At 41.3% G+C, this 24,159-nt stretch overlaps 2 protein-coding genes and 1 long non-coding RNA gene across 3 annotated transcripts in view; 1 reads left to right on the top strand and 2 right to left on the bottom strand.

Annotated features, from left to right (window-relative positions):
• The first annotated feature begins 562 nt into the window (after positions 1–562).
• Positions 563–16,270, top strand: LOC112577308 (alanine--glyoxylate aminotransferase 2, mitochondrial-like). The gene is given in 15 exon segments (XM_025260364.1): positions 563–741; positions 1,907–2,016; positions 2,222–2,243; positions 2,246–2,298; positions 2,301–2,407; positions 2,837–2,960; positions 3,312–3,406; positions 4,181–4,250; positions 12,824–12,916; positions 13,279–13,315; positions 13,318–13,350; positions 14,079–14,227; positions 14,450–14,599; positions 14,897–14,995; positions 15,312–16,270. Coding segments are annotated over 15 exon segments (1,308 nt in total). The 5' UTR covers positions 563–683; the 3' UTR covers positions 15,420–16,270.
• LOC112576902 lies at positions 11,580–12,629 on the bottom strand. Its single transcript, XR_003101970.1, has 2 exons — positions 12,406–12,629; positions 11,580–11,658 (listed from the first exon to the last, which is right to left on the bottom strand). It is a non-coding gene; the product is annotated as an uncharacterized LOC112576902 (long non-coding RNA).
• A 4,007-nt stretch (positions 16,271–20,277) lies between the features above and the next one.
• Positions 20,278–24,159, bottom strand: part of LOC112577307 (protein APCDD1-like) — a 35,285-nt gene continuing 31,403 nt past the window's right edge. The window contains exons 5-7 of the mRNA XM_025260363.1: positions 23,947–24,098; positions 22,521–22,689; positions 20,278–22,179 (exon numbers count right to left, since the gene is read on the bottom strand). Coding sequence (XP_025116148.1) covers positions 21,745–22,179; positions 22,521–22,689; positions 23,947–24,098 — 756 coding nt within the window. The 3' untranslated portion in view covers positions 20,278–21,744. The remainder of the gene's footprint in view (positions 22,180–22,520; positions 22,690–23,946; positions 24,099–24,159) is intronic.

The raw sequence follows: 24,159 nt of genomic DNA, 5'->3' as shown, positions 1-24,159 counted from the left end.
CTTGAGTGGCTTAATTGGGGGAATAATTAATGTTGGAGGAAATCCGTTCTGCCACAACCACAACGGTTGGAGTATAGGCTGTATAATTTCAAATGTCCTGTAATGTATTCACATTAAAACATTATTTTCTATTTTTGTGCACGTCGTGTGGATAATTTTTAAACTTTAAGTTCCTTTCTCGTGGAGTACAACTCAGACAGCCATTTTAATTCTTCTTGTTTTAGAAAGCCATGCGCGTCAAAGGCATATTTAAAAACAAATTAGAGCAGCAAATGCTTGAAAGCGTTGATAATAATGTAGGTTGCGTGGCCCGTCAGTTGCCTTCGACCAATTATTCTCCGTGCAAGAGGCAGGCGTTAGCTGGCATAAACTGGTCCTGTTATCTCTGACCACGAAAATAATTTACACACGTACGTGCTGTACACACGATGTGTATAGGTGGACTGCTGTCTGTCTACCGAGACCAACTTTTAAACTGTTGAGAAAGTCTCCGCTGTTAGTCTCGGCGAGCCTCAACAATGAATGTGACTAAACCGGAAGCTTTGTACACACCAGCCTCGTTCTAGTAGTTAACGGGGAAACAAAAAAGTCGTCTGCAAGCAGTCCACGAACACAAGCTCGTGCTGTAACCGTTACAACTGCCCCACTTCACCGCAGCTGTTGGCCTTGAGGTGCAGCGCGACATGATGGCGTCTCAGGCTCGGTGTTTGCGACAAGGGTTGACAAAGCTTCAAACGCAAGGTCGGTATTGCACTCAGCACAGCATGGCAACTGCTAATAAGTCGTCACTTCTCACTCCATTCTCTTCGACTTTGATCACAGCTAGTTCGATTGCATGTGATTTCATTAAAGGCGCTTCGTCTGCAGTCTTTTTTTCGGTAGCAGACGACCGACTTTAAAGCTGTATGAGCATATGCTGTGTATCGTATGATTAAGATCATGCACTCAGAGTTCAAAAAGTTCAATGAACTCATATTTTTTTAAAACGAAAATGAAAGCTAATGCAACTAAATAAAGTGTTTTGCCTGCAGACTTGTGTGTGTTTTATGCATTCATATTTAAAATAAAATATTTTACTTTTAAGCAACACTGACACAAAAAGTTGAAAGGGGACAGATTATTATAGTCTTATCTATGCAGTCAGGACATATCATGTTTCACCATATATTTGACAGTTGGCAAATATTGTCAGCTACAACCTTTCGACAAAGATAGCACTAAATGTATGGTTGTCATTATTTTGTCGGGATAAACTTATTTGTGTTCTCTCTTTTATATCATATGCATTCATAATGATGTATGTGATTGCTCATATGCATTCATGCATATGTGCAATTGTATGTTTGCTTATATGTCAGTATATATATATTTAAAATAAATATTACTGAAATAAAATATAATTAAAATATATATGACATAAAAATGGCACTTAATTATGTCGTAGTTTCCATCAAGGCCACAAATAACATCCTCACTAATTTGACCTACTACTAACATTTTATGGTCCCTAGTGAGTACTGCTTGTGTCCAGTAAAGGGTTCAGTGAATTTAGTGTCAATAATCTTTGGCATCAACCGCTATCATTTTGGGGACAATGCATTAACTCTTGATAAGTGCTAAAAGGTGACTACTGCTAAAAAATAAGTGGAATGAAATTAAGGATAATGTATAGAAGAGTACAGTATTTGTCAGCAAACATGTCTGATACAAATTTTTATCTCCCACCAAAACTATTAAATACATTTTCTTACATCACTTGTATTATATTGCTTCAAAATAAAAGGCACTTTTCATTATCAGAAACCTATATATTTGCTTTATTTTTTTATTACTCTAAGTAAGAGGTTTGTAGTCTTTGAAGAAAATCTGTTCACAGTTATGGATTTTGATGCTTCATTATGTTTAGTCTCAGTAGCAGCAAGATGCCTTGGTACAAGTGCACAGCAGGTCATCAGGGCCTCAAAGGATGGACTACCAGAAATGCCAGCATGCAGTTTTAAACCAGCACCTTTCCAGGTTTGACTAGTACAACTTTGAAAAAGAGACAATTTTTCAAACAACTATGATAATGGTAATTTCCAATGTAAATATGATCATGCCAAACAAAATATTGTAATATTATCTAAGGCTGCTATTTACATAGGTGAGAGATTTATCTAGTTACTTATATTTTTAGCGAAGACCAAGACTGTTGTTGGAAACTAAAATCAATATTTTATAGGGAATGGACTATGAACAAGCATTAATGTGCGAAAGACAAACCTGGCGCCAGGTTTGCTGACTTTCTACAAGAAGCCATTGTATATGTACATCAAGGCTATATGCAGTATTTGTGGGATACAACAGGCAAGAGGTACCTTGACCTTATTGCAGGGATTGTCACTGTCAGCGTTGGACATTGTCATCCGTGAGTTGCTATTTTTTAAAACATCTGTATCCCTAAATAAGGTAATAAGTTTGTAATAATAAGGGGCAGAAACACTAAAATGATGTATAGATTTTCTTTTGAAGAAAATAACTTTGTTGTAGTTTACACATCTATCTTTAGTGGTATGGAGTGTGCTGTGTTTATTGGGAATATTTTAAGTCATACAATTTTAATATTCATAGGACATTTCTGCTCCCATTGAATAATTATTATTTTGATGGAAGTGGACCAATTTATTTGTTCCAGAATACTAATCCAAAAAAATACAAAAAGGTATCTTACATTGACTTAAAAATTATTTTTACAGATTTCATTTAAAGTTATTTGATATAATCTAGTCCTAGTGGAGCAACTGTTGAGATGGTACTTGACAGTCATTTCAAGACTGTATTTCATAATGTCGCATAGGAAAGTTGTGACAGCACTAGAGAAGCAGTCGAAGAAACTTTGGCATACCACCAACATTTACATGTACCCTTCTGTCTATGAGTATGCAGAAAAGTTGGTTTCAAAGTTTCCTGGAAATCTCAAGGTAAAAGTGACACGCATGGATGTGATCTTTTATCAATGGCAATTTTTTTTAAAACCATGGCATTACTATATGTCTGTGCATTTTAGTTGTTGTATTATGTCCTTCCTGGTATTTTGTTGCTTTTTCATTTTATATACATGCATTTCATATTAATCTAGCTTTACAGAAGCATCTAAATACATCATGAAACATGATTTCCTTTTAAAACTATCAAAATTATTCATTGTTAAGCCTTTAAAATTATCTTGCAAAGGCATTTGGTTTCTTATTTAACGTTTTTGAAGTTTGAGTTGAGATGTTTGCATTTATTTCACCATCATCCAATGGAAATATGCTTAAGTTTTGTTTCAGGTTGTGATTTTTGCCAACAGTGGATCTGAAGCCAATGATCTTGCCCTTCATATAGCTCGATTGTACACGGGAGTATTCGAAGCTGTAAGTCTCAGGTAAGGATCGAAAATGTCTTTTTGTGTCATCACCATAAATGTTTGGAAAATTTATTTTATGACATGTTGTTTTAGCATATTTTTATGAAAGGTAATATTTAATTTTTTTTTGGATTTCTTTAATAAACCCCCCCACGGATAAAAGTTTTAAATTTTTTTTTTTTTCTTATTTTTTGGGTTTGCAACGATGTCTGATGTGTCTATTCAGACAATACTATAAACATTCTTGATCTTTTTCATAAAGTTTTCAATTTTGTCAATCATTTATGTCATTTGTATGTGACACTGATATAGGTGAGCTAAGCTAATTTGTGACTTTACAGCAGGTTGGGAGAGGAGTATAGAGGAGTTTCTACAGATGAGATTTGTCGTGGTAGTTTAGGAAAATCCTGATATGGATGGTAAGGAGAGTGTGTCACTGGTAGCTTCAGAAATGGTATCATCGAGCAGCCATATCTGATGTGGTGTTAGCGATGCGCTTTCCATTGCGGATACAACGACGACCAACTTTGTGGCTTTGGCAGCGACAGTTGATATTCCACAATTAGTCTGTGATTATGAATATGGGGTTAACATGTTTTTTGTTAATATTATATATATTTCAGGTAAACATAATAAGTGGATCAAAAGATTCAATGTAGGGTCTTATCGTAGCGTTTGAATATGTAATGCTGAAGATGAGTATTATATCAGCTTAATCAGTAGATGGCCCGCCCCGAATGTTTATAAGTATAATTTTTTATTTATTAGGGGTATCATAATTTTACTTTTCAGGCCAATGATGACCCATGTAGTTCAACGGTCCTTGGGTGGTGGCGTCAAATGCAGAGACTCACCTGGGCAGGTAAGACAAAAGATGTATAATTGCAAAGTTCAGAAGTGACTGTTCTAGCAGTGAAGATTACTAAAGATCACGTTTGTGTATGTGTGCAAGTACATATATGTTGCATGCAGAACACATGTGATGTGTGCCATAGATGATAAAGGGATGATGAGCTTTTGTTGATTTTGGAAGTGGGTTGTCACGTGAAATATGTGTCACCGTTTGTGGTCTGTTGATCTTGTCATCGTATGCCAATAATAAGTGTGAAACAATTTTAAACGTTGAACCAGTCGAAAGTTCTGCCTCAAATGAGTGCTAGACAATCGCGCTTCATGTGATTGGCCAAAGAACTGTGCAAGGCTGTGACCTCTATTGGTTGGATGCAGCTGGGATACGTCCTCAAGTACTCATGTCCCATATAGAAAAAGTAGCTTGCAATTCAGTTGTCTAGAGCGGTATTCAAGTATAAATTTTCTGTTTGAGTAGCGGGTGCACATTATTTTTGAGAGTTGTGTGTGGAGGCCCGATTCATTTCTTTCTTTGTATCACGTTGTATCGACCCAAACAGTGTTCGTCAACGTGTCCGAAGTTCTTAATTGGGATGAGGTGAAGCGGGAAAGGTGAAGGTTAAGGCGGTTAAAGTATAAGTATGTGCCCGAATCAGATACAAGAAAGTCCCATATACACAAAATTCTTTCTACAAGCCTTAATCCTCTACATACAGTTATATTCCTCATGCATTCCCAGTACAATATACAAGGCTTTCTACAGCAAATTCCCCACTACATTATTTCCTCATGGGTTGCTAAACATATCAAAATGTTACTACAGCAAATTCCATCACATTGCATTTATTCTACGGCATATTGCCCAAACATATGCAAGAATCGTTCTACAGCAAATTCCCGTCACATACATTACTATTCCTCATGGCATTTCCTAACATATACACAAATCTTACTACAGCAAAATTCCATTGCATACACCTCCTTTCTCCCCAAACAAGTTTAACATCAGAAATCTCCATGATATCATTCATTACACGGGATTTTGCTACACGTGGAGAACACGTGAGAACACGTGGTACCCTCTCTGTACCTAAACCCATAACCTACGTATTTTCAAACTCAAGGCACACAAAACTACATCCATCCTTTCACAATATGGGTCCTAGATATTTAACCACCATATCCCTAGCTAGTATCCCCTTATTCAATCAGCGTCGGCCATTAGCCTCAAACGCTAAGATGGAGCAGTCCTCCCCTCAAACGAAATCATAAGACATCTACTAAATACTAAATCCAACCTCCACAAAACTGTAACATTCTTTAGGCCAAAGCCTTGGCAAACGATTTCAATACAAGGTTATTTTAACCAACCTGAATTAGGACAACCTTCCACTTCGACCCCCTCGTCCTCGACACTCAACAGAAAGGAAGTCTCAGCTCGACCGGAAGTTATTTATACCGGTCAAACTCTCGTCAAACTCCCGTTACCGCGAGAGTCGACATAAAAAATATAGCTCTATTTTTTCTTTTATAAATGTGTAAATACACATGACATTTTCTCTAAATGTCATGGGTGTTACAGTCACCCCCCCTAAATAAAATGGGCGCTATTTCCCTAGAAATGTGACCATTTCACATCGCAACCCTAACAAATAAATTCGCACCCTCTACCTTCACACATCTGTTTCGACTATTGCTGGACTAGACCACTTATCCAACACCTCCAGTATTTCGTGTATAGCCCAGTTTAAGCAATGTACCACTTTCGAGGGGTTTCTCTGATCCCAACCTAAAAGATTTTTTATCTCCTGTCGGACGTCGTTCAACCTTTCATTTCCGCTGGCACATCGGTGCATCAAGTTCATCCTGTCCACCGGCCTCCTATTCCTCTGGGAACGCCTAGGCAGGTTTTCAGGGCAATAAATGTCTGGAGCTGCTTCCCCCCTTGCTTCGCACATAGGGTCTGGCTGACCCTCCGCGTTAGAGATGGTTCCTGGGACAAATGGAGGCGCCTCAGGCCTCAGTGTCGGAGTGGGTGTAGGCCATTTCCACGCCTACACTCGCGCTTCATCGTCCCAATCTCCTGAGCCATCTTCCTCTTCTGACTGCTTTTTCTCACGTCTCCGGGTTTTTTCCCTGCTGACCGTTTTCCTGGTCGGCGTGTTGATATCTAACGCCCCCACAGGCAATAGGTAATTCCTGTGCAGCGTCCTCTTGTCGTGTTCCCCTCTTTCGTCCTCGACGGTGTACACTGGTAAACCCGGTGACTTTGCAACCACAACATATACTGTCTCTTCCCATTTGTCCTCGATTTTCGAACCGATTCGATGCCCTAGACGCCTTACTAATACACGATCTCCCACCTCTAACTCTGCAGCATGGGCTGACTTGTCGTAACGAACCTTGTTACGGAAACCCATCTTCTCCATGTTGGTGACAGCTTTATGGTAGGCGTTAGAAAGTTCTTCCTTGAAGCTCTGTATGTATTTCCTAGTACTTCCTTTCTGCCTTCGATTTAGCTCTGTTCCAAAAGCTATATCCACTGGTAACCGTGGGTGACGGCCAAAGAAAAGATAGTATGGGCTGTACCCCGTACTCTGATGAATACAACAATTGTAGGCATGAACTACTGCTGGTAGGCTTCTCTTCCAACTTGCCTTCCTGTCATCTTCCAGACTACGTAGCATATTCAGAAGGGTTCTATTCCACCTTTCTACTGGATTCGAACATGGATGGTAGGGGCTGGTTCTGATCTTTTCTATGCCTGCAATCTGGCAAAGCTCCTTTATGAGTTGTGACTCAAAGTCACGCCCTTGATCTGACAGTATGGTCTTGGGGAATCCATACACCATGAAGAAATTCTTCCATAGAGTCCTGGCTACTGTCTTAGCTGTTTGGTCCTCCGTGCAAAATGCCGCTGCAAACTTTGTAAAGTGATCCATCACTACCAGTATGTTCTGCTTTTGGTTGTTGACCTCAATTGTCAAGTAGTCTATGGACAACAGCTCAAGAGGAAACGTGGTTATGATGTTTTCCATCGGTGCTTTCTGGGGCACTGCTCCTCTTCTGATACACCTGGGACACTTTTTGATCTTGCTTTCCAAGTCTTTCGCCATATACGGCCAGAAAAATCTCATGCGAAGCTGGCTTATCGCGTTGTCGAAATGCGTATGAAATAAATCTTCATGGACCCCTTCTAATGCTTGTCTCCGGTGCGAAAATGGTACTACTAACTGCCATCTAACATCACCTTCTTCTTCCACTTTACGGTAAAGAACGCCATTTCTCATTTGCAACCGTCTTTGTTCACGAGCAAACACCTTTAGCTCGAGATTACCCTGGGTCTGAGGCAATGTGGTCAACTGCGTTCTGGTCTCCATGCTGCGAATAACAACAGCCAGATTTCTATCTGCTAACTGGAATTTCCTCCACTGATCTCTGTGAGATGGCTCAGTGCTTGCCTCCATACTTTTTGGGTCCAAAACGTCGTCGGGAATCAAGAATGGGTCCATGACCATCTGTTCTACAACAGGGACGAACTCATCTTCTGTGACATCAACAGCAGGCCGTGACTTACTGCCCCGGGTTCTTTGACTGGAGGCACGAGTTTCACAACTCTGTGGAATACTCACCTTGTGCATCTTCAAAATTGCTCTCACTGAATGGGAGTCTACTACTGTCCCGTCTGACTGTTTATCAAACTCTCTAGCCTTCTCTACTAAAAATGCTATTTCCTCTCTTGTTCTTTTGTAGTTCTCGTCTTCTTCTGCTGGGCCTTGAGGTCTTCTAGACAATGCATCAGCGTCGATGTGTCCACTGCCTTTCTTGTACCGCAGCTGAAAATCGAATCTGGACAAAGACGCTAACCAACGATGGCTCGTTGCATCCAACTTAGCATTTTTCAGAATGTAACAGAGAGGATTGTTGTCCGTGACAACTGTAACACTAGACCCCAGGAGGTAGTCACAAAACTTATCACTCATCGCCCACTTCAGGGCAAGGAATTCTCGCTTATGAGCCGGGTAGTTCTGCTCAGAACGTTTTAGACCCCTACTAGCGTAAGCGATAACCCTCATCTCCCCGTCAAATTCTTGGTATAAGACTGCTCCGATTCCGGTGCCACTGGCATCGCAATGCAAAAAGAAGGGCCTAGTCTTATCAGCTAACCCTAAGACTAAGTCACTGGTAAGGGCATCCTTGATCTTCTGGAAGGCTTGATCTTGTTCTACCCCCCACAGCCCTGTTATATCCGAGGAGAGTCTTAGCGGGACATTTCCCTGCGATTTCGATTTACCTTTCGTCTTGCCCGGGACATAACCCACCGTAAGATCGTTCAGAGGTTTCACTAGCTGTGAGAAGTCAGGGATGAATCTGCGGTAAAAACCCGCAAAACCGACGAAACTCTTCACTTCCTTCACTGTCGTGGGTTTCGGCCACGAAGTGACAGCAGATATTTTATCCGGGTCAGGCCGGATACACCCTTCAGATATTACGTATCCCAGATGTCTAATCTCCGTCGCACCAAATGTACATTTAGCGGGATCTAATTTTAGGTTGTACTTCCGCAGCCTTTGCAAGACGCGGAGTGTCCTCTCTTCTAACTCATGTAATGTCTGAGCGTGAACTAGGATATCATCTAGGAAGACAATGAGCTCTACCAGGTTCATGTCCCGAAATACGGTCTCCATAATACGTTGGAAGCAGGCTGGCGCATTACAAAGTCCCTGCGGAAGCCTGTCCCACTCAAACAGTCCAAATGGCGTTATAAACGCCGAGAACTTTCTAGCTTCCTCGGACATTGGAATCTGGTAATAGGCTTTACATAGGTCCATACTGGAAAAATATCTTGCCTGACTTAGGGTAAGGAAAAGGTCTTCTACCTTCGGGATGCTGTAACTGTCCCGCACAGTGCGACTGTTCAGCTTGCGATAGTCGACACACATACGCAGGGCCCCTGATTTCTTCCTGACCAAAACAATAGGACTGGCAAAGGAGGATGTCGAGGGCCTGATAATCTCGGCATCTAGCAACCCTTGGATGTGCCGTTTGCAGTCCTGGAAGTCTTGGAGTGATAGCGGCCTAGCGCGCTCCCGAATTTCAGGCCCTGGTTGGACTTCCATATTAAACTCTGTGCCCGTGTTTGCCCGGCCAATGTCAAACTCGTCCTGCACAAAAAGATCTTTATATTCCTGAAGTTTTTGTTCAAATTGTTCCCTCCAATCGTCGGGTACGTTCTGTCCAAACTGAAAGGATATTTTACTATTTTTTGTCAGAGTTTGACCTTGGACCTCAGGGCTCGCACGGTCACTTACCACATCGGCATGTAATTCCTGTAACAATTGGTAGACATCATATTCGGCCTCGATACGCATAATATTTGCAATCACAGACCCCCCTTTCAGATTCACGTCCCTGCCAGAGATATTACATAACAGGACGTCGATATTGGACGAATCTGCTACCACTACCTTGGTGGTTATTACACCTAAACCTTCTGGAAGGGGTTGTGAAACGGGCTCTTGGACTAAGACTGCAAAACCTGACCGTGGTACTGTTCCCCTGGAAGTTCCTTGTACCATGACCTGGGAATGTGCTGGAAGAATGACATCACTCCCTTTAAGCCGTACCGCCCCTAGGTACCCTTCTGTGTCATTCCCTGACACAGCTAGCTGATACATTAGCGCGACTTCGGAGGGGATCTGCTGAAAAATGGCCTCAGGGTTTCCCTTCCCCGCTAACTGCTTAAAAAGGTTTGTCCCGATAATGATAGGTACTTTAGAGGAATACTCTGTGTCCTTACTTACTAGTGCAACAACATGTACAATATCACTGCTCCCTGCTACTGTCGCTGGTAAGCAACAGCTAACCTTGATGGCACCTATGTAAGGTACCACCTGGTCACCCGCTCCCCTCACTGACAGTTTAAAACCCAAAATCTCCTCTACATTCAATTAGGGGAATGTGAGAGAGATTGTCTCGATAGAACTGTTCTGCCACGGTCGTAATCTGAGACCCACTGTCTAGCAAGGCACGTGTAACAAAACCACAAACAGTAACGTCACATTCAAAGAGGGTCCCAACACAGCATCTAAATACTGGAACGAGTCTCGTTCTGCATGAACATTCTGGAGCTCCCTTGTCCTCAAGGTAGGTGTCGCTGGTGCAGTCACTGTCCGCTCCCTGACAGTGACTGGTTGCCTTTTAAATGTTGCGGAGTACTCGCCCGACACTCTCTCGCCAGATGTCCTTGAACTCCACACCTGTAGCACGGTCCCCTCCCGTGCTGACGCATGGGAGGTGGCAGTCCAGCTGGGCGATCACGGGGTGGCATCCTCTCCGAAGAAGTCGGTGGTGTTGACTGAGCTGATGGGGGCGGTGCTGGTGTAGTGTTGCTCCACCCTCTTAACTTTTGGGCTACCAGCGTTGCTAGCTGCTCGACGTCACAGTCAAAATTCTTCCCCTTTTTCGCACCCTCTGAAGTCGGCGTGTTGCTGCTATGTGCTTGGTGCTGCACCTTTTGGGTGCTCTGGGGGGCGTTGTTCTCCCTTTCCCTACCTGGCACAGTACTTCTGCCAGCTCGGGCTCTGCCTGGCCAGGGCTCCAAAGTTAGTGCGCAGCTCCAGCGCTAGTAAGGGGCTGGCTGTCTTTTGAGCTGAGCTAGGAGGGCATGGTACACTTTCCGGCGTATCTCTCTTTCCTCAAACTTTCCGCTCCTCGCCAACCTGTCCCATAGGCGCAGCAGGAATCCTGCTGTTCCTTCTTCTTTGTGGGGCTTCATGCTGAGGAAATCAACGAGTACGTCCTCCCCACTCTCTCGCACCTCATACATTTTCCTCAAGGTGGCAACTATCTCTCTGCTATTCGGACAGTTCTTCACTTGCTGTAGGGCCACACCTCTCAGACTGGCCCTCAGTCTCTTTACCCTGATGTCCTCCCCGTCTGTGCTCTCCTCCTGGTAGGCAAGAGCTCTCTCCTCCACTCTGCGAACTTTACTTCTTGACCCCTGTTGGCGGAAGTCCCGTGAATATACCAGCCGGGGTGGCGGGGAGCTCACGTTAACATTAACTGCTGCTGGTTGGCTCATGGTCGTCATTGCTCTCACCAAGTCTCTCTGCAGCTGCAGCAGCTCGCTCATTACGGCCGAGGTACTTGGGTCTTGGCCTGGTCCTTCGGCGACTTGATCTTCTCCGTCCATCACGAAGTGTTAGGAAGTCTCTCTCCCGTGGCACTCTCAAATCATGCCCCACATTGGGCGCCAAACTGTAGCGGGCACGATTTTTGAGAGTTGGTGTGTGGGAGGTTCACTTCCTTTCTTTATCACGTTGTACGACCCAAACACAAGTTCGTCAACCCGAATTCTTTATTGGGATGAGGTGAAGGGGAAAAGTGAAGGGTAAGGGGTAAAGTTAAAGTATGTTGCCCTGAAATCAGAACAAGAAAGTCCCATTACACAAAATCTTTCTACAGCAAATTCCCTCACATACATTATATTCCTCATGGCATTCCCCAACAATATACAAAGGTCTTTCTACAGCAAATTCCCCCACATACATTATATTCCTCATGGCATTGCCTAAACATATGCAAAAATCTTACTACAGCAAATTCCATCACATGCATTATATTCCTTACGGCATTGCCCAAACATATGCAAGAATCGTTCTACAGCAAATTCCCTCACATACATTATATTCCTCATGGCATTTCCTAACATATACACAAATCTTACTACAGCAAATTCCATTGCATACACCTCCTTTCTCCCTCAAACAAGTTTAACATCAGAAATCTCCATGATATCATTCATTACACGGGATTTTGCTACACGTGGAGAACACGTGGAGAACACGTGGTACCTCTCTGTACCTAAACCCATAACCTACGTATTTTCAAACTCAAGGCACACAAAACTACATCCATCCTTTCACAATATGGGTCCTAGATATTTAACCACCATATTCCCTAGCTAGTATCCCCTTATTCAATCAGCGTCGGCCATAGCCTCAAACGCTAAGATGGGAGCAGTCCTCCCCCTCAAACGAAATCATAAGACATCCTACTAAATACTAAATCCAACCTCCACAAAAACTGTAACATTCTTTAGGCCAAAGCCTTGGCAAACGAAATACAAGGTTATTTCAATGAAATACAAGGTTATTTTAACCAACCTGAATTAGGACAACCTTCCACTTCGACCCCCTCGTCCTCGACACTCAACAGAAAGGAAGTCTCAGCTCGACCGGAAGTTATTTATACCGGTCAAACTCTCGTCAAACTCCCGTTACCGCGAGAGTCGACATAAAAAATATAGCTCTATTTTTCTTTTATAAATGTGTAAATACACATGACATTTTCTCTAAATGTCATGGGTGTTACATGTTGAAGATTCTTTTGTGGTAAAATTAGTGATCTGTAGTCGGCCTACATTATATATTGGTAAGATGTTTATGTTAGCTATGTCTTTCTAGAAAACAAGGTTTTTATTATTCAGAATTGATTATTGATTGATTATCGTTTGGTAGAATTTATGTTCTTTATGTTGTGAGCCAATTGAAATGATAAGAAATGATAAGAATTTGATGGCAGGGTGTCGGAGGATCAGTACAGCTGCCTAATGGATACTTGAAAAAGGCATATGAGTTGATTCGTGCTCGTGGAGGTCTCTGCATTGCAGATGAGGTAAAACCATGTGAGCTCAAATCCTTTATGAATATATATAATCTATGATGCAACTCACAGGGCTAGCCATGTTATTTATGATTTGAAAGTGACACTTTGAACATTTGCATTGTTGAATTCCAGTTGTGTTATAGGTATTCAAAATGTACTTCTATTTTAAGAGTATATATGTGTGTGTATGTGTTTGAATTAATATGTGTGTGTATATAATATAGAAAATACACTGAATGGATGTGTTTATAATGCTTTCCGCATTATTCAACGCTGTTGGAAAAAAGATGTCATAACAAGAGTTTAGCTGATATAGTGGACTGAAGAGTTGGGTCCAAAATTATTTCTGATACAGCTCTTGGCATGTGTAGGTGCAAACTGGGTTTGGAAGAATGGGCTCCCACTTCTGGGGTTTGAATCTCAAGGAGTAGTGCCAGATATTGGTAAGTCCTCATTTTATTTCCATGATTATTATTTCATTCTTAATTGCTCTTTTGTAATGTTTCTTGTTGTTCGCCGTACGCCTCCACTAGGACACCCAAGGGTTCGCCGTACGCCTCCACTAGGACACCCAAGATCTTTCTCGGCGTATCTCTTGCGTCATGCGGAAGCATCAACACTCGACGTCTGGCAGGTCCCTCCAGCGAGCTCAAGATGTAACCACGAGCCGCATTCTGACACATCGGGTTTATGGCGAGAGCTAACTCGACCTCTGTTTCAATCTCGTCGACACTCGTTGGTCCACCGGCAAACTACTGAAAGCGGACTAACTAGTATGCTCGTAGAGCCTCTGCCCACCCAACGGATAGCATCATGGTCCTCTCTATGTACTAATCTTCTGTCGTGGGCTTGTACCCGTGATGAACAAATGTTTCTTTTTGTTCAGCAGTGCTTTTAGGCCCTTGGTCACCCAAGGTTTGTTGTTAGGATAAACATACACTGCCTTGATGGACTGGTGCAATCAACACTATTTTACTCCTCACTTTTACTCCTAACTGTTTGTAAATGTCTGTATGGGTATGTGAGCAAAGACAAATTTCTGTCCTCCTGGGCAGACAATAAAGTCTGTTTTGATTTTGATTTTTTGATTTTTGATTTGCTTTAAGGCTATCTCTTCATGAAGCAACAGATTTTGTCTCATTTTATGATGGTATTCATATATTTTGTGCAGTAACACTGGCTAAGGGAATAGGTAATGGATTTCCCATGGGTGCTGTGGTCACCACACCAGAAATAGCATCCGTACTTGGAGAGGCTCTGCACTTCAATACTTTTGCTGGCAACCCTTTGGCATCAGCTGTTGGTTCTGCAGTCCTTGATGTGAGAAAATGTCCATATATCTTGGCATTTTAAAATAGATAACTTTTGGATTGTGTAGTTTAATGTGTGTGCATGTTTTCATCTATGAAAGTTGAGCTGAGCTGCATCACACCTTTTTGCATTAAATACATTTTAAAACATTTGTACCTTGAGTGGAAATTCATGGAAGCTTATTTTATAAAATATTCTTGTTTATCAGTGTAAATTTTTATCTAAATGCAGGCGATAGAGGAAGATGGAACTCAGAAAATTTGTGCTGATGTTGGCACATACTTTATCAATGAGTTGATAAAACTAAGGGATGAATTTGAGGTGGTGGGTGATGTCCGAGGCAAAGGACTTATGATTGGAATGGAACTGGTTACAGATAAGGTGAGATGATTTTACCAGCAGGGGCATTTAAACAGTTAGTAGTTTGTTATAGCAAGGATGTATGCAATAGCAAGATTATTAAAACATTGTTTAACTTTTGTTTAATTAGTGGAATTATGATAACACTTATAGAGTGATGTCTTTTTATTTTCTTGTGTCTCATTTCTGCAGAAGTGTTATAAATTAGACAAAAAGTTTTTAAATATATTTTGCATATCTGTTGCATTTGCATAAATAGTTTATAGCAGTGGTAGTAAATAATTATATGAGTTAAACTAAATAGAGATCTCATTTTAGGAATCGCGGAAGCCCTTGCCTGCAGAGGATGTAGCAGCTATTTGGGAGGACACTAAAGATATGGGAATTTTAATTGGCAAAGGAGGTCTGTATGGAAATGTAAGTATCTGTGTACACAGTTTGTATGGAAATGTAAGTATGTACACAGTTTGTATGGAAGTGTAAGTATCTGTGTGTCAAGGTTCAGAAGTGGAAGTAAGCAAATCCAAGGTTGTGCTCGCTTGTTACCATGTTACATAATTGTGTACTTGGGGAACCTTATTTATAATTATTCTAAAGTATATTTTAAAGAATATTTTATCTGCTTTTAAACAAAGGGGAGTAATAGTCTAAACAATTTCTTTTCCTTTTAATTAATGTAAATGTAACTGCTGCTGAGCATTGAAACCTGAGAGGTTTTTTTTCTCTTCATCAGTGTTTTAGAATCAAGCCCCCGATGTGCATTACTAAAGCTGATGCTGATTTCGCCATTGCCATACTTCGCCGTGCACTGGAAAACTTCACCCAGAAGCGATCTTCATAAGTCTCGCCTTTTTAAAATGCATTTTTGAGCAGTTTTATGTGCAGAAGATTAAGAAGTGCCAGTGAAATTGTGTGCTGTTTGTGATGACTATTTTGTGAATATGTGACTTCCACACGTGGGAGTTAGTGCGCTAAGAAATCCTCAACAGACCTGGTTGTTGTCTTCTATTGAGTAGAAAACAAGGCTACATCACACTGAAGTAATCCAGACAGATGTGACGATTATTATGTGAAAAAGAATTTTGGGGAATGTTGCGTGGGATTTTGCATTCCACCAGCTATTTTTTTATGTGACAGAATGAAAACGTGTGCTGTTGACATTGTCATCAAAAACAGAAAGTATAGATCTGTCCACATATGTTGAATTATGTAACTAAGTCATTGTTTAATCCCCTTCAGCCTTTTTTCTTTTCTGTTTGCATTGCTTATAGTTTGTTATTGACCCTTGTATTCAGTTGTTACAGATGCACTATATATATATATACTCCCGATTTTGTAATGTTTCCTTTTTATGATTTAATTTCAGCATATGAAGAAATGTGTTTTTCAATAGCTGTGATTCTGTTTCTCCCCATGAAGTGTAAAAATCAAACCTAAAAGGGATCCAAATGACAACAATTTTCACTGGGAGCATTGTGTGTGATGGGAAACTGGCCTAAATCTGATGAAAGGATAAACACACACTGTTATTAGTCAAATAAGCTCTTTATGTGACAGTTGTTTCAAAAATGACCTAAATAAGAAGATATCTAATACTGTTATTTACTCCTGGACATTCACAGTAATGGTGCTTTGATGAACATGATGTAACTTGATGAGAATATTAAAGTCTTTATCGTAGAAAGAAATAGACACCATAGGTTTCTTTTTCCTCTTTTCTCACTGGGGGCAGTGGTAATGGGCTATTGTGGCTTTTGCTGGACTGCTAATTTGATTACTTTTTCTGCCTCTTCATTCTCTTTTATTCAAATGCTATGGAAACCACAAGAATTTAACTTCAGCTTTTGTTTGCCCCGAGTCCTATGACATCAAATATTATGTGAATATTTTCATCTAGCCATTGGTTTTGCTGAAGTGAAAATCATAAATCTCATGTTAAAAAATATATTTAAAAATGTTTAAAGTAAAGCTCGTATGGACAAGTGTTAACTAACACTCATACTTAAACTGAGAATAAACAAATATCAGACTGCTGGCGGGCTCAGATACACACTTACCTCCCTTAGATCAGTCGTTGGATCAGGTGCTGCACATCTTCCACAGATTTTAATGCCAACTTCTATAGTCGCAACATACGTACAAAATGGTTATATAGACAAGCATAACAATCACAAGCCAATATTCAGGCAGCAATAAAGTGACAAACATAAAAATACAGGTGGTGATGATGTGCTACTCTTTTTTTGAAGGGGTGAGGGAGGAGATGGACAGGCTGTCTTTCACTGGCCCGGCATGCCTCACGTCTTGTATTTTAGTTCATTATACTGTATGCCTTTCATTATGTCTTATATTATGCCATATATCTTTTCATCTTACTTCTTATATATTATACCATTTATTTTGTATCATTTATCATGCCATATATCAAAAGTTCTTTTGATGTGATATAGCTTACCTCTGTATCATCCAACATCATCTGCACATGCACAATAACACAAAGACAGTTTATTTCAGAGGATAATATATATAAAAAAAGTTGAAGTTGTTATTTATGTTTTTGCTAACGAGTTGCTCGATCCTTCATTCGCTGAATTTTCTTTCTCGCAAAATAAAGAAGAAAATAAAGAGCAAGCTTCAAAAGAGATACTTACCATTCCTCTTCCTGAAAGGATCTTTTCTGTACCTTACATTACTGACTTCAGTTTGAGAACTTTTTTGCCATACATTCCATTCACCACACCTTTTGTATCAGCAGTCTGTACTGGCAGCCAGTTAGTAAATTCTTCACACAATCCAAAGCATCGTTTCGCCCCTTAAGAGATAAACTGTTAGTTTCCTTTTCTAGAATGTTCCTGCTTCTTCGACTCGCTTATCTGGTGTTGTCTCCCAATCGCTTCATTACTTGGTGCTCATTGAAAGCCAAGCTCCACTCGCGGAATGGCTGCTCCTGGTCTGTATCAGCTTTACTCCCTCATCTCTGCAATGTGCAGAATCTGTGGATGCAAAGAGATTTTCTGGGTTTATAGAACAGACTGAAGTTGTCAACAAATGTCTCATATCATTATGCCGTTATTACCTGGCGACAGATATCATATTTTAATATTGCCTTTCTAGGAGTCGTTATGATGTCCCCATTTTTTTTTTTTTTTTTTGACAGAGTGCAAAATTATTTAGAACAATATGTTAATTTCTGTCTTAAGAAAATACTTATTCCAAAAATGAAAGTCTTGGTTTCCTTTGCGAGATAGTTAATGAGCATCGCAATTCTTAACGGAGTTTTGGAAAAAGGTCAAGACACTATTTCACCAAAATAGTTTCGTTGGTTGGACAACATCTCCCTAGTATATCTCGCACTGTTCCCTTCCCCTCTTCCTTTGTGACACCATCAGTTAGAATAACGGTCAATTTTCTTAGACGTTTCTTTAAACAAAGATTCAGAACATTCAAAAGACAACTGATTAGTGACCACTATGTGTTCTGTTAAATTGATAGCAACTTTGAGTTTAATTTCATTTTTGACGTTTGACTCCAGTAAGCCTTTAATGTAGCTGCACTGATAGTAGCAAGTTCCTGTCAGCTCTCCACCATCGCTTGGGGCTATTTTTAGGACAGGTGGATTCTCTCACCGACCAAAGATGTTGGAGAAAGCCGCTTGGTGAGCAGACGTCTCGTGGTGAATGGACCAGGCAGTGAAGTATTTACCTCTACACACCATTCACCGGATACATTCGCAAGAATGTAAGGTTCACTTTACAGACTGTATGCTTAGTGTTTGTATAGGTTTCCTTGCCAATGAACTCCGGGTTAAACGGTGTTGATGCTTGTTGCGAGGAGGACACAGCGAAAGAGCAAGGAGTGCTGGAGTGTGTGAGTAGCTCAGGGGCGCACCACGACCCACTTCGGGTTCAAAGCTTCGCTGGTGAGATAGTCTTTCTGCATCAAAGCTTTTGTTCTGTTTCCTGGGCTCTGGTCGGGCCCTTCGTACCTCGACATTGTCGACATCTTTCGGATGGTTTGAGGGGATCGCCACGAGGCTAACCGCTTGATGCTTGAAATCGGGTGGGAGTACATGTATGTAAAGCAAGACCACCCAGAGTGGTCAGGCAGAGCAATGGGTGTTACAGATCATGTGCACACCAAAAATATCTGAGGAGACATGATGGATTTTGTAACTGGCTGTACTTTACTGTGTGTGAGAGTGTGTGTAAGAGTAAGAAATTGAGAAAGGAATTTTGTGTATATATATTGTGTGAGATACTGTACATGTGGCGGTATGTGTGTGTGTGTGAGAGAAAGAGAGGAATTCTGTGCATAAGAGATACTGTCTGTGTAGAGGTGTGTGTGAGTGAGAGAGAGAATGAGAGAGAGAGGAGCGACGGGAAAACAAAAGAGAGAGTATATACTATATAGCATCACCAGTGCTAGAAGGAGGAATGAGAATGGCAACTATGACACCAGAGAAACTAATACAAAATACTCCAGTTTGAAGAATAACAAAATGATTACTTGTCCCATCATTATTTTTCACCTGTAAATGACTAAGCGCTAGTTAGAACAACGAACATTCGACTTAAAAAAATTCAAGCGTTTATTTTTTTCAGTTGGCGTACGTCTAAGTTTGCAGGAACCCGTTTGATAAAATAATTGACCAAAAAAAAAAAAAATCAAAGAAACTTTAAACTACATATTTATTTTTATTTGGGCTCTAGTATCACTTTCTTTGACCAGCTTGGCGAGGAGTGGTGTGACATGCTCGCACCATGCCGAGAAAAGTCCTCAAACAGCCCTAACGAGGTTTCATTGCGTCTCGGACCGGACTTGAAAGGTGGCCGCCGCCAGGACGAGAGCTTTATGGACTTTATGGACTCCCCGACCAGTCCACCACACAGTCTGTGGCCCGCCGGAGGAGACAAGAGAGAAGAGAACTAACGATGAGCAAGGACGAGACATGGCTGGAGACATGATGTAAAAAGTGTTTGAAGTAACGAGGGTTTTGATCGCGAGCTTTACTGCCTGACCTCCTCGGCGTTGTGAGGTCATGAAACGAAAGTCCAAAGCCAGCCAAGTGTTTGAACTCTGGAAGTTTAGTTACGTTGCTTAGAAACCAAATAAAGTGTAAAGCTAGTGTCTAGCCTTAGCGGATTTAAAGGCTTACCCGGGTGTAACATTATTTCCAAACGACTGAGCTTAATCTACTAACGGATACTAACTTCCGAAACCTGAGCGAGAAATGTTCTGTTCTCAAGATGATTTTTTTTAAAACATCGCAGTTTTGGCTGAGGTTTTCGAAAGAGGTCAAGACCTTATAAGTAACATCACAAAAATATATTCCCTTATTAGACAACCTCTCAGCACATCTTTAAAACTCTCATTGGCTACGGCTTTCAATGAAGCCAAAGGTTAACATTTAGGTCCCGTCACGTGATCTGTTTTAACCTTTTATTACATCGACTAAAACCAAGAAAAACAGTTATTATCACGAAAACATCTTAGCCACAAGCTTATGCTCATCTACCGTATTTTTGTTTTAACATTTAGTCAGGTCTTCATGACTTGAAATCCAAACCAATCATCGTAAACTAATTTCTTCCCCGCTTCACCTCTTTGGTATGTACTTCCGCTTTTCATTGTTTGCCATCAACTGAAGCTTTGGGATGGCTCTGAAAAGTATATGAATATACAACATAACAAGTCTGTGAGAGTTTTGACTGTTTTATTACAAACGGTTGAAAAATGTCAATACAATAGTATCTGACGAACGCAGAGGTAGAACAAGCATCTCAAGCCAGCGACAGGTGTGGTGACTGATCACACTTCCTGCAAAACGAAGCCAGTAATATTTTCTTTTGTGAGCTGGTGATGAGTGTTTGGCATCGTTAGCTGTGGGTGAGGTCGCTGCTTGATGTCGTTTGCTGACCTCACTAGCTGTGGTTGATGTCCACACACCACAGACACCAGTGTCCAGCTTCAAGACATATTTGTCATGCGCACTCAAGCGGCCATAGCTCGTAGATTCGGAGGAACATGAAGATGATATAGTAAAGACTAAAGTTTTGACACAATTATTTTAATAATTGTTATTGTTCATTTCTGCGGGAGTGTTTTCACCGTGTAAAACTTGTAAAAGTTCATTGATACATAGTATATCAGGCCACAGGCAAAGTAATGCCCTACGTCATGGTATCCACTAGAAAGGTAGCTACAATAAATTTCATTTCAACTTAAACAAAAAAAAAAAATCCGTTTGCAGGTAGAGAACAGAGAGACAAGAAAAGAACTTAAACACACAAACACATCAGTGAGAACCATACACAACATGGACACCAACACCGAGAAGTCAGCCTCAGGCTGTCAGGTGAAGGAACTCAACTCTCAAACCTTGTCAACCGAGATAACAGACTGTCATCAATATACTTATCACGCTCTCACATTTTCTCACACTGAAGAAATAATTCATTTTCATGGACAAAATAATTCTGAAAAATTAAAGCTGCTCCCATTAAAATGTGACACCAACGAAGGTTGTTAGATGACAAGATGAAAACCCGCTGTGTATGGATTAAAAAGTCAAACGCAATGACGATAAGAAAATACCTGAGGATAATTAGTACAGAAAATTATAAAAAGTATAAGTTCACCATTGAAACCATCCGATCTACCACTGCAGCAGTCAGACAATCGCCACAAAAACAAAATGCGGTGTGGATGAAAATGTAAGTTTACAAACATGATCTGTGTCTTGAAGATGTGTCGGTCCTCTTCCACGAACAGTCGAGGATGAATATTTCTGGACTTTGAGGAGCCAGTGAACACCTTTTGCCTCTTCTTTTGCCGCATTATATTCTGGGATCTGGGAAACGCATACATTTTTATTCACAAAAACCAGAATACCTCACCATTTATGTCACAAACCAAGGCCAGGAGTCAGAACAGGTAAGTGTGCAGGTAAATGTCTGTCAAACACGCACGTGACTTTCTGTGAGTCAACATGGTGGATGCAGGTGTTTGGTTCGTTCAGGTCGCTCAGGAACTAAGCTCCTGTGAGCATCTGAATAATGTGAACAACAGTGAAGTGAAACTTGCAACGGACACCAGCAGAAGGCCGACTGTCTTCTACCCGTCATCCAGAGCGAGTCAATGTCCTCCACCTGGTTACTGAAGTGTCATCAGCAATAACGGATCTTCATCAACGATAAGAGACTGACGACAAGGATAACCATGGCATGGAAACATCTTCCTTCTGACACTCCCGCCGTTAAATGTTCCTGAGAATCTCCCTCGAACTTGTCGAGTGACGTCATGGCCAGAGCGTGCGCGTGCTCGTCCGGAAGTGAGTTGATGCTCATGTCCAGGTTCTCCGCGTCGCACTTGACCAGCGGCGCTTGGAAGGCGAAGGGAGGGGTCACGTGGTAGGCTCGGATTGGCTGGTCAGACGTCCGTTGTCCGACGTAGAGAAAGAGTTTTCTGTGCACGGCCTCCATGCGCATGAGGTCCTGCTCCAAACTCGGCAAACGGATACCCAGGGTGACGCACCCGGACGTGCCGGTGACGTCTTGCTCCTGGTCTGTTGCCCACTGGCCGGCCTGACCGCACTCTGGACCCTGGGAACATGATAAACACAAACACTGGGCTTAAAGTCGTTCTTAATCAGGCAAAGATTTGAACCGTCCAACCTACAAAGTGTTCCTAAACCTTTCTTATTGAAACATGTACATTGTACAGCAATATCCTGGCAAACAGGTTTAGAAAGCATGTTGACCGATGTTCCAATGTCCATCCATCACCATTAGTTTCTTGTAACCTTCCCACTGAGCTTTGCTACACCTGGTCAAAGGTTGGGCGAGGTTTTGGTGACTAAGAGCAGGGACCACCTGTTGCCAACAAACCTCGTATCGGTTGAGAGTGTCCGCGGTGGCGTCATCCTTCGGCGTGACCCTCAGTCGTGTCGTCTTGAAGCTGTAGGTTTTGGATCCCGTGATGACCTCCGACTCTTGACCCCGATGTAGCTACCTTTGGCCCTCAGGGTAAAGGTGGGCTGACGGCAAAGTGCGTCGTGGTAGTACTCGTAGCGACCCTCCCACGACAGTCCGTCGCCAAGGAAATGCAGCCACCTGTTGACAAAGCTCGAGTTTTTAATTGTGAAAACCAATATTTCTTGTCAATAGAACATAATAGTTTTGAAAACACACAACAGACCGATACATGATTAGGATGTGGCTATACTTCGCATGCGCAACATTGTGTAGAAGCCATGAATAGAATCCTCATTTCCGGTTTCATGAAGCGTATAACAATAATATGACAGGACGACTTATTATAAATAATGCTACTAAATGGATTAGACACAATATACATACAGAGCAAACTAACGTGGTGTATGCTACTGATAATACTGTCTAAAAATGTAGGAAAGCGCAATATTTTTATTTTGACAAACACAGGAGTTATGTAAATGGTTTGACTAAATTTACTTTTTACGAAAATACTACTGTATCAGTGGGAATGAAAGTCTAAGGAACCTATAATCCAATCACTGTTCGCGGTTTTCATGCAACTTTTATCTAACTTGCTATTTACCCATCGTCCTAGAGGTCTGGCATTTTCACCATTTACTCCTTTCCGGTGACAATGCAGCATTACATCATTTCCAACAGTCCACACATAATAAAATAATGAAACATTAAAAAAATTGTAAGCCAAATTAGGGGAGATAGGAATAGGTTATCTTCCCTAATTAGAATTATAAGAAGGGAATAAAGTCACGAAGTAAAACGGGGAAAAAAAATAAACGCAGAATCGTGCGTATGTTTGCTATCAACGTTCCCATGCCTGCTCATTACAAACAAACAAAAAATGAGTCCTGGTATGCAGAAAGCCTATAGAAATCAGACGGGGCGCCTGAGTCCGATAGCCGCATGCTAGATAAGCAACCGTCACACTGCTACGACCTTGACCCTCTGGAGAGAGAGAAAGAACACAAACGGGCGAAACAGCAAAGACGCCAACTGACGAGGCAAAAGCATCAGAAGTCGGAGACTGAAGCCGAGAACATTCTGCCATTGGAAGAATGCCGTGAAAGCAAAAAAACAAAACAAAAAAAAAAAACCCCAAACAAATAAAAAAACAAACAAACAAGCAACAACAACAACCAAAAAACAAAACAAAAAAAACAAACAAACCAAAAACAAAAACAAACAAAAAACAATCGAAAAAGTAAAAATAAAAGACTAAAAACTTTAAAATAAAATAAAAATTTGTTTTAAACACTTGTATTTGAAATGTACTATTAAAGAGTAAAACTAAGATTTGCATTTTATATTTAAATAATTTTACATTTAAAATATCAAGTCCCATGCTTTCCTTCTCACCTGGTCAAGAACTGTCCGTACTGTCTGGACTCGCACCTCGTGCTGACCCACTCCCCCTGCAGCGAGAGTAGCGTCCCCTGGTGCAGGGTCAGTCGTGGTGGCGCTAGTGGGTCGGAGTCGCGCAGCCTGGAGCACACGCCGCACGCCGAGGTCTGTGAGACACAAAGATGGAGTTCTTTACAGAAATAATTGTATGCAGCAATTGTATGCAGC

The sequence above is a fragment of the Pomacea canaliculata genome, linkage group LG12 (assembly GCF_003073045.1).
Source record: "Pomacea canaliculata isolate SZHN2017 linkage group LG12, ASM307304v1, whole genome shotgun sequence".
Lineage (NCBI taxonomy): Eukaryota > Metazoa > Mollusca > Gastropoda > Architaenioglossa > Ampullariidae > Pomacea > Pomacea canaliculata.
This window is presented reverse-complemented; position numbering and strand designations above follow the sequence as displayed.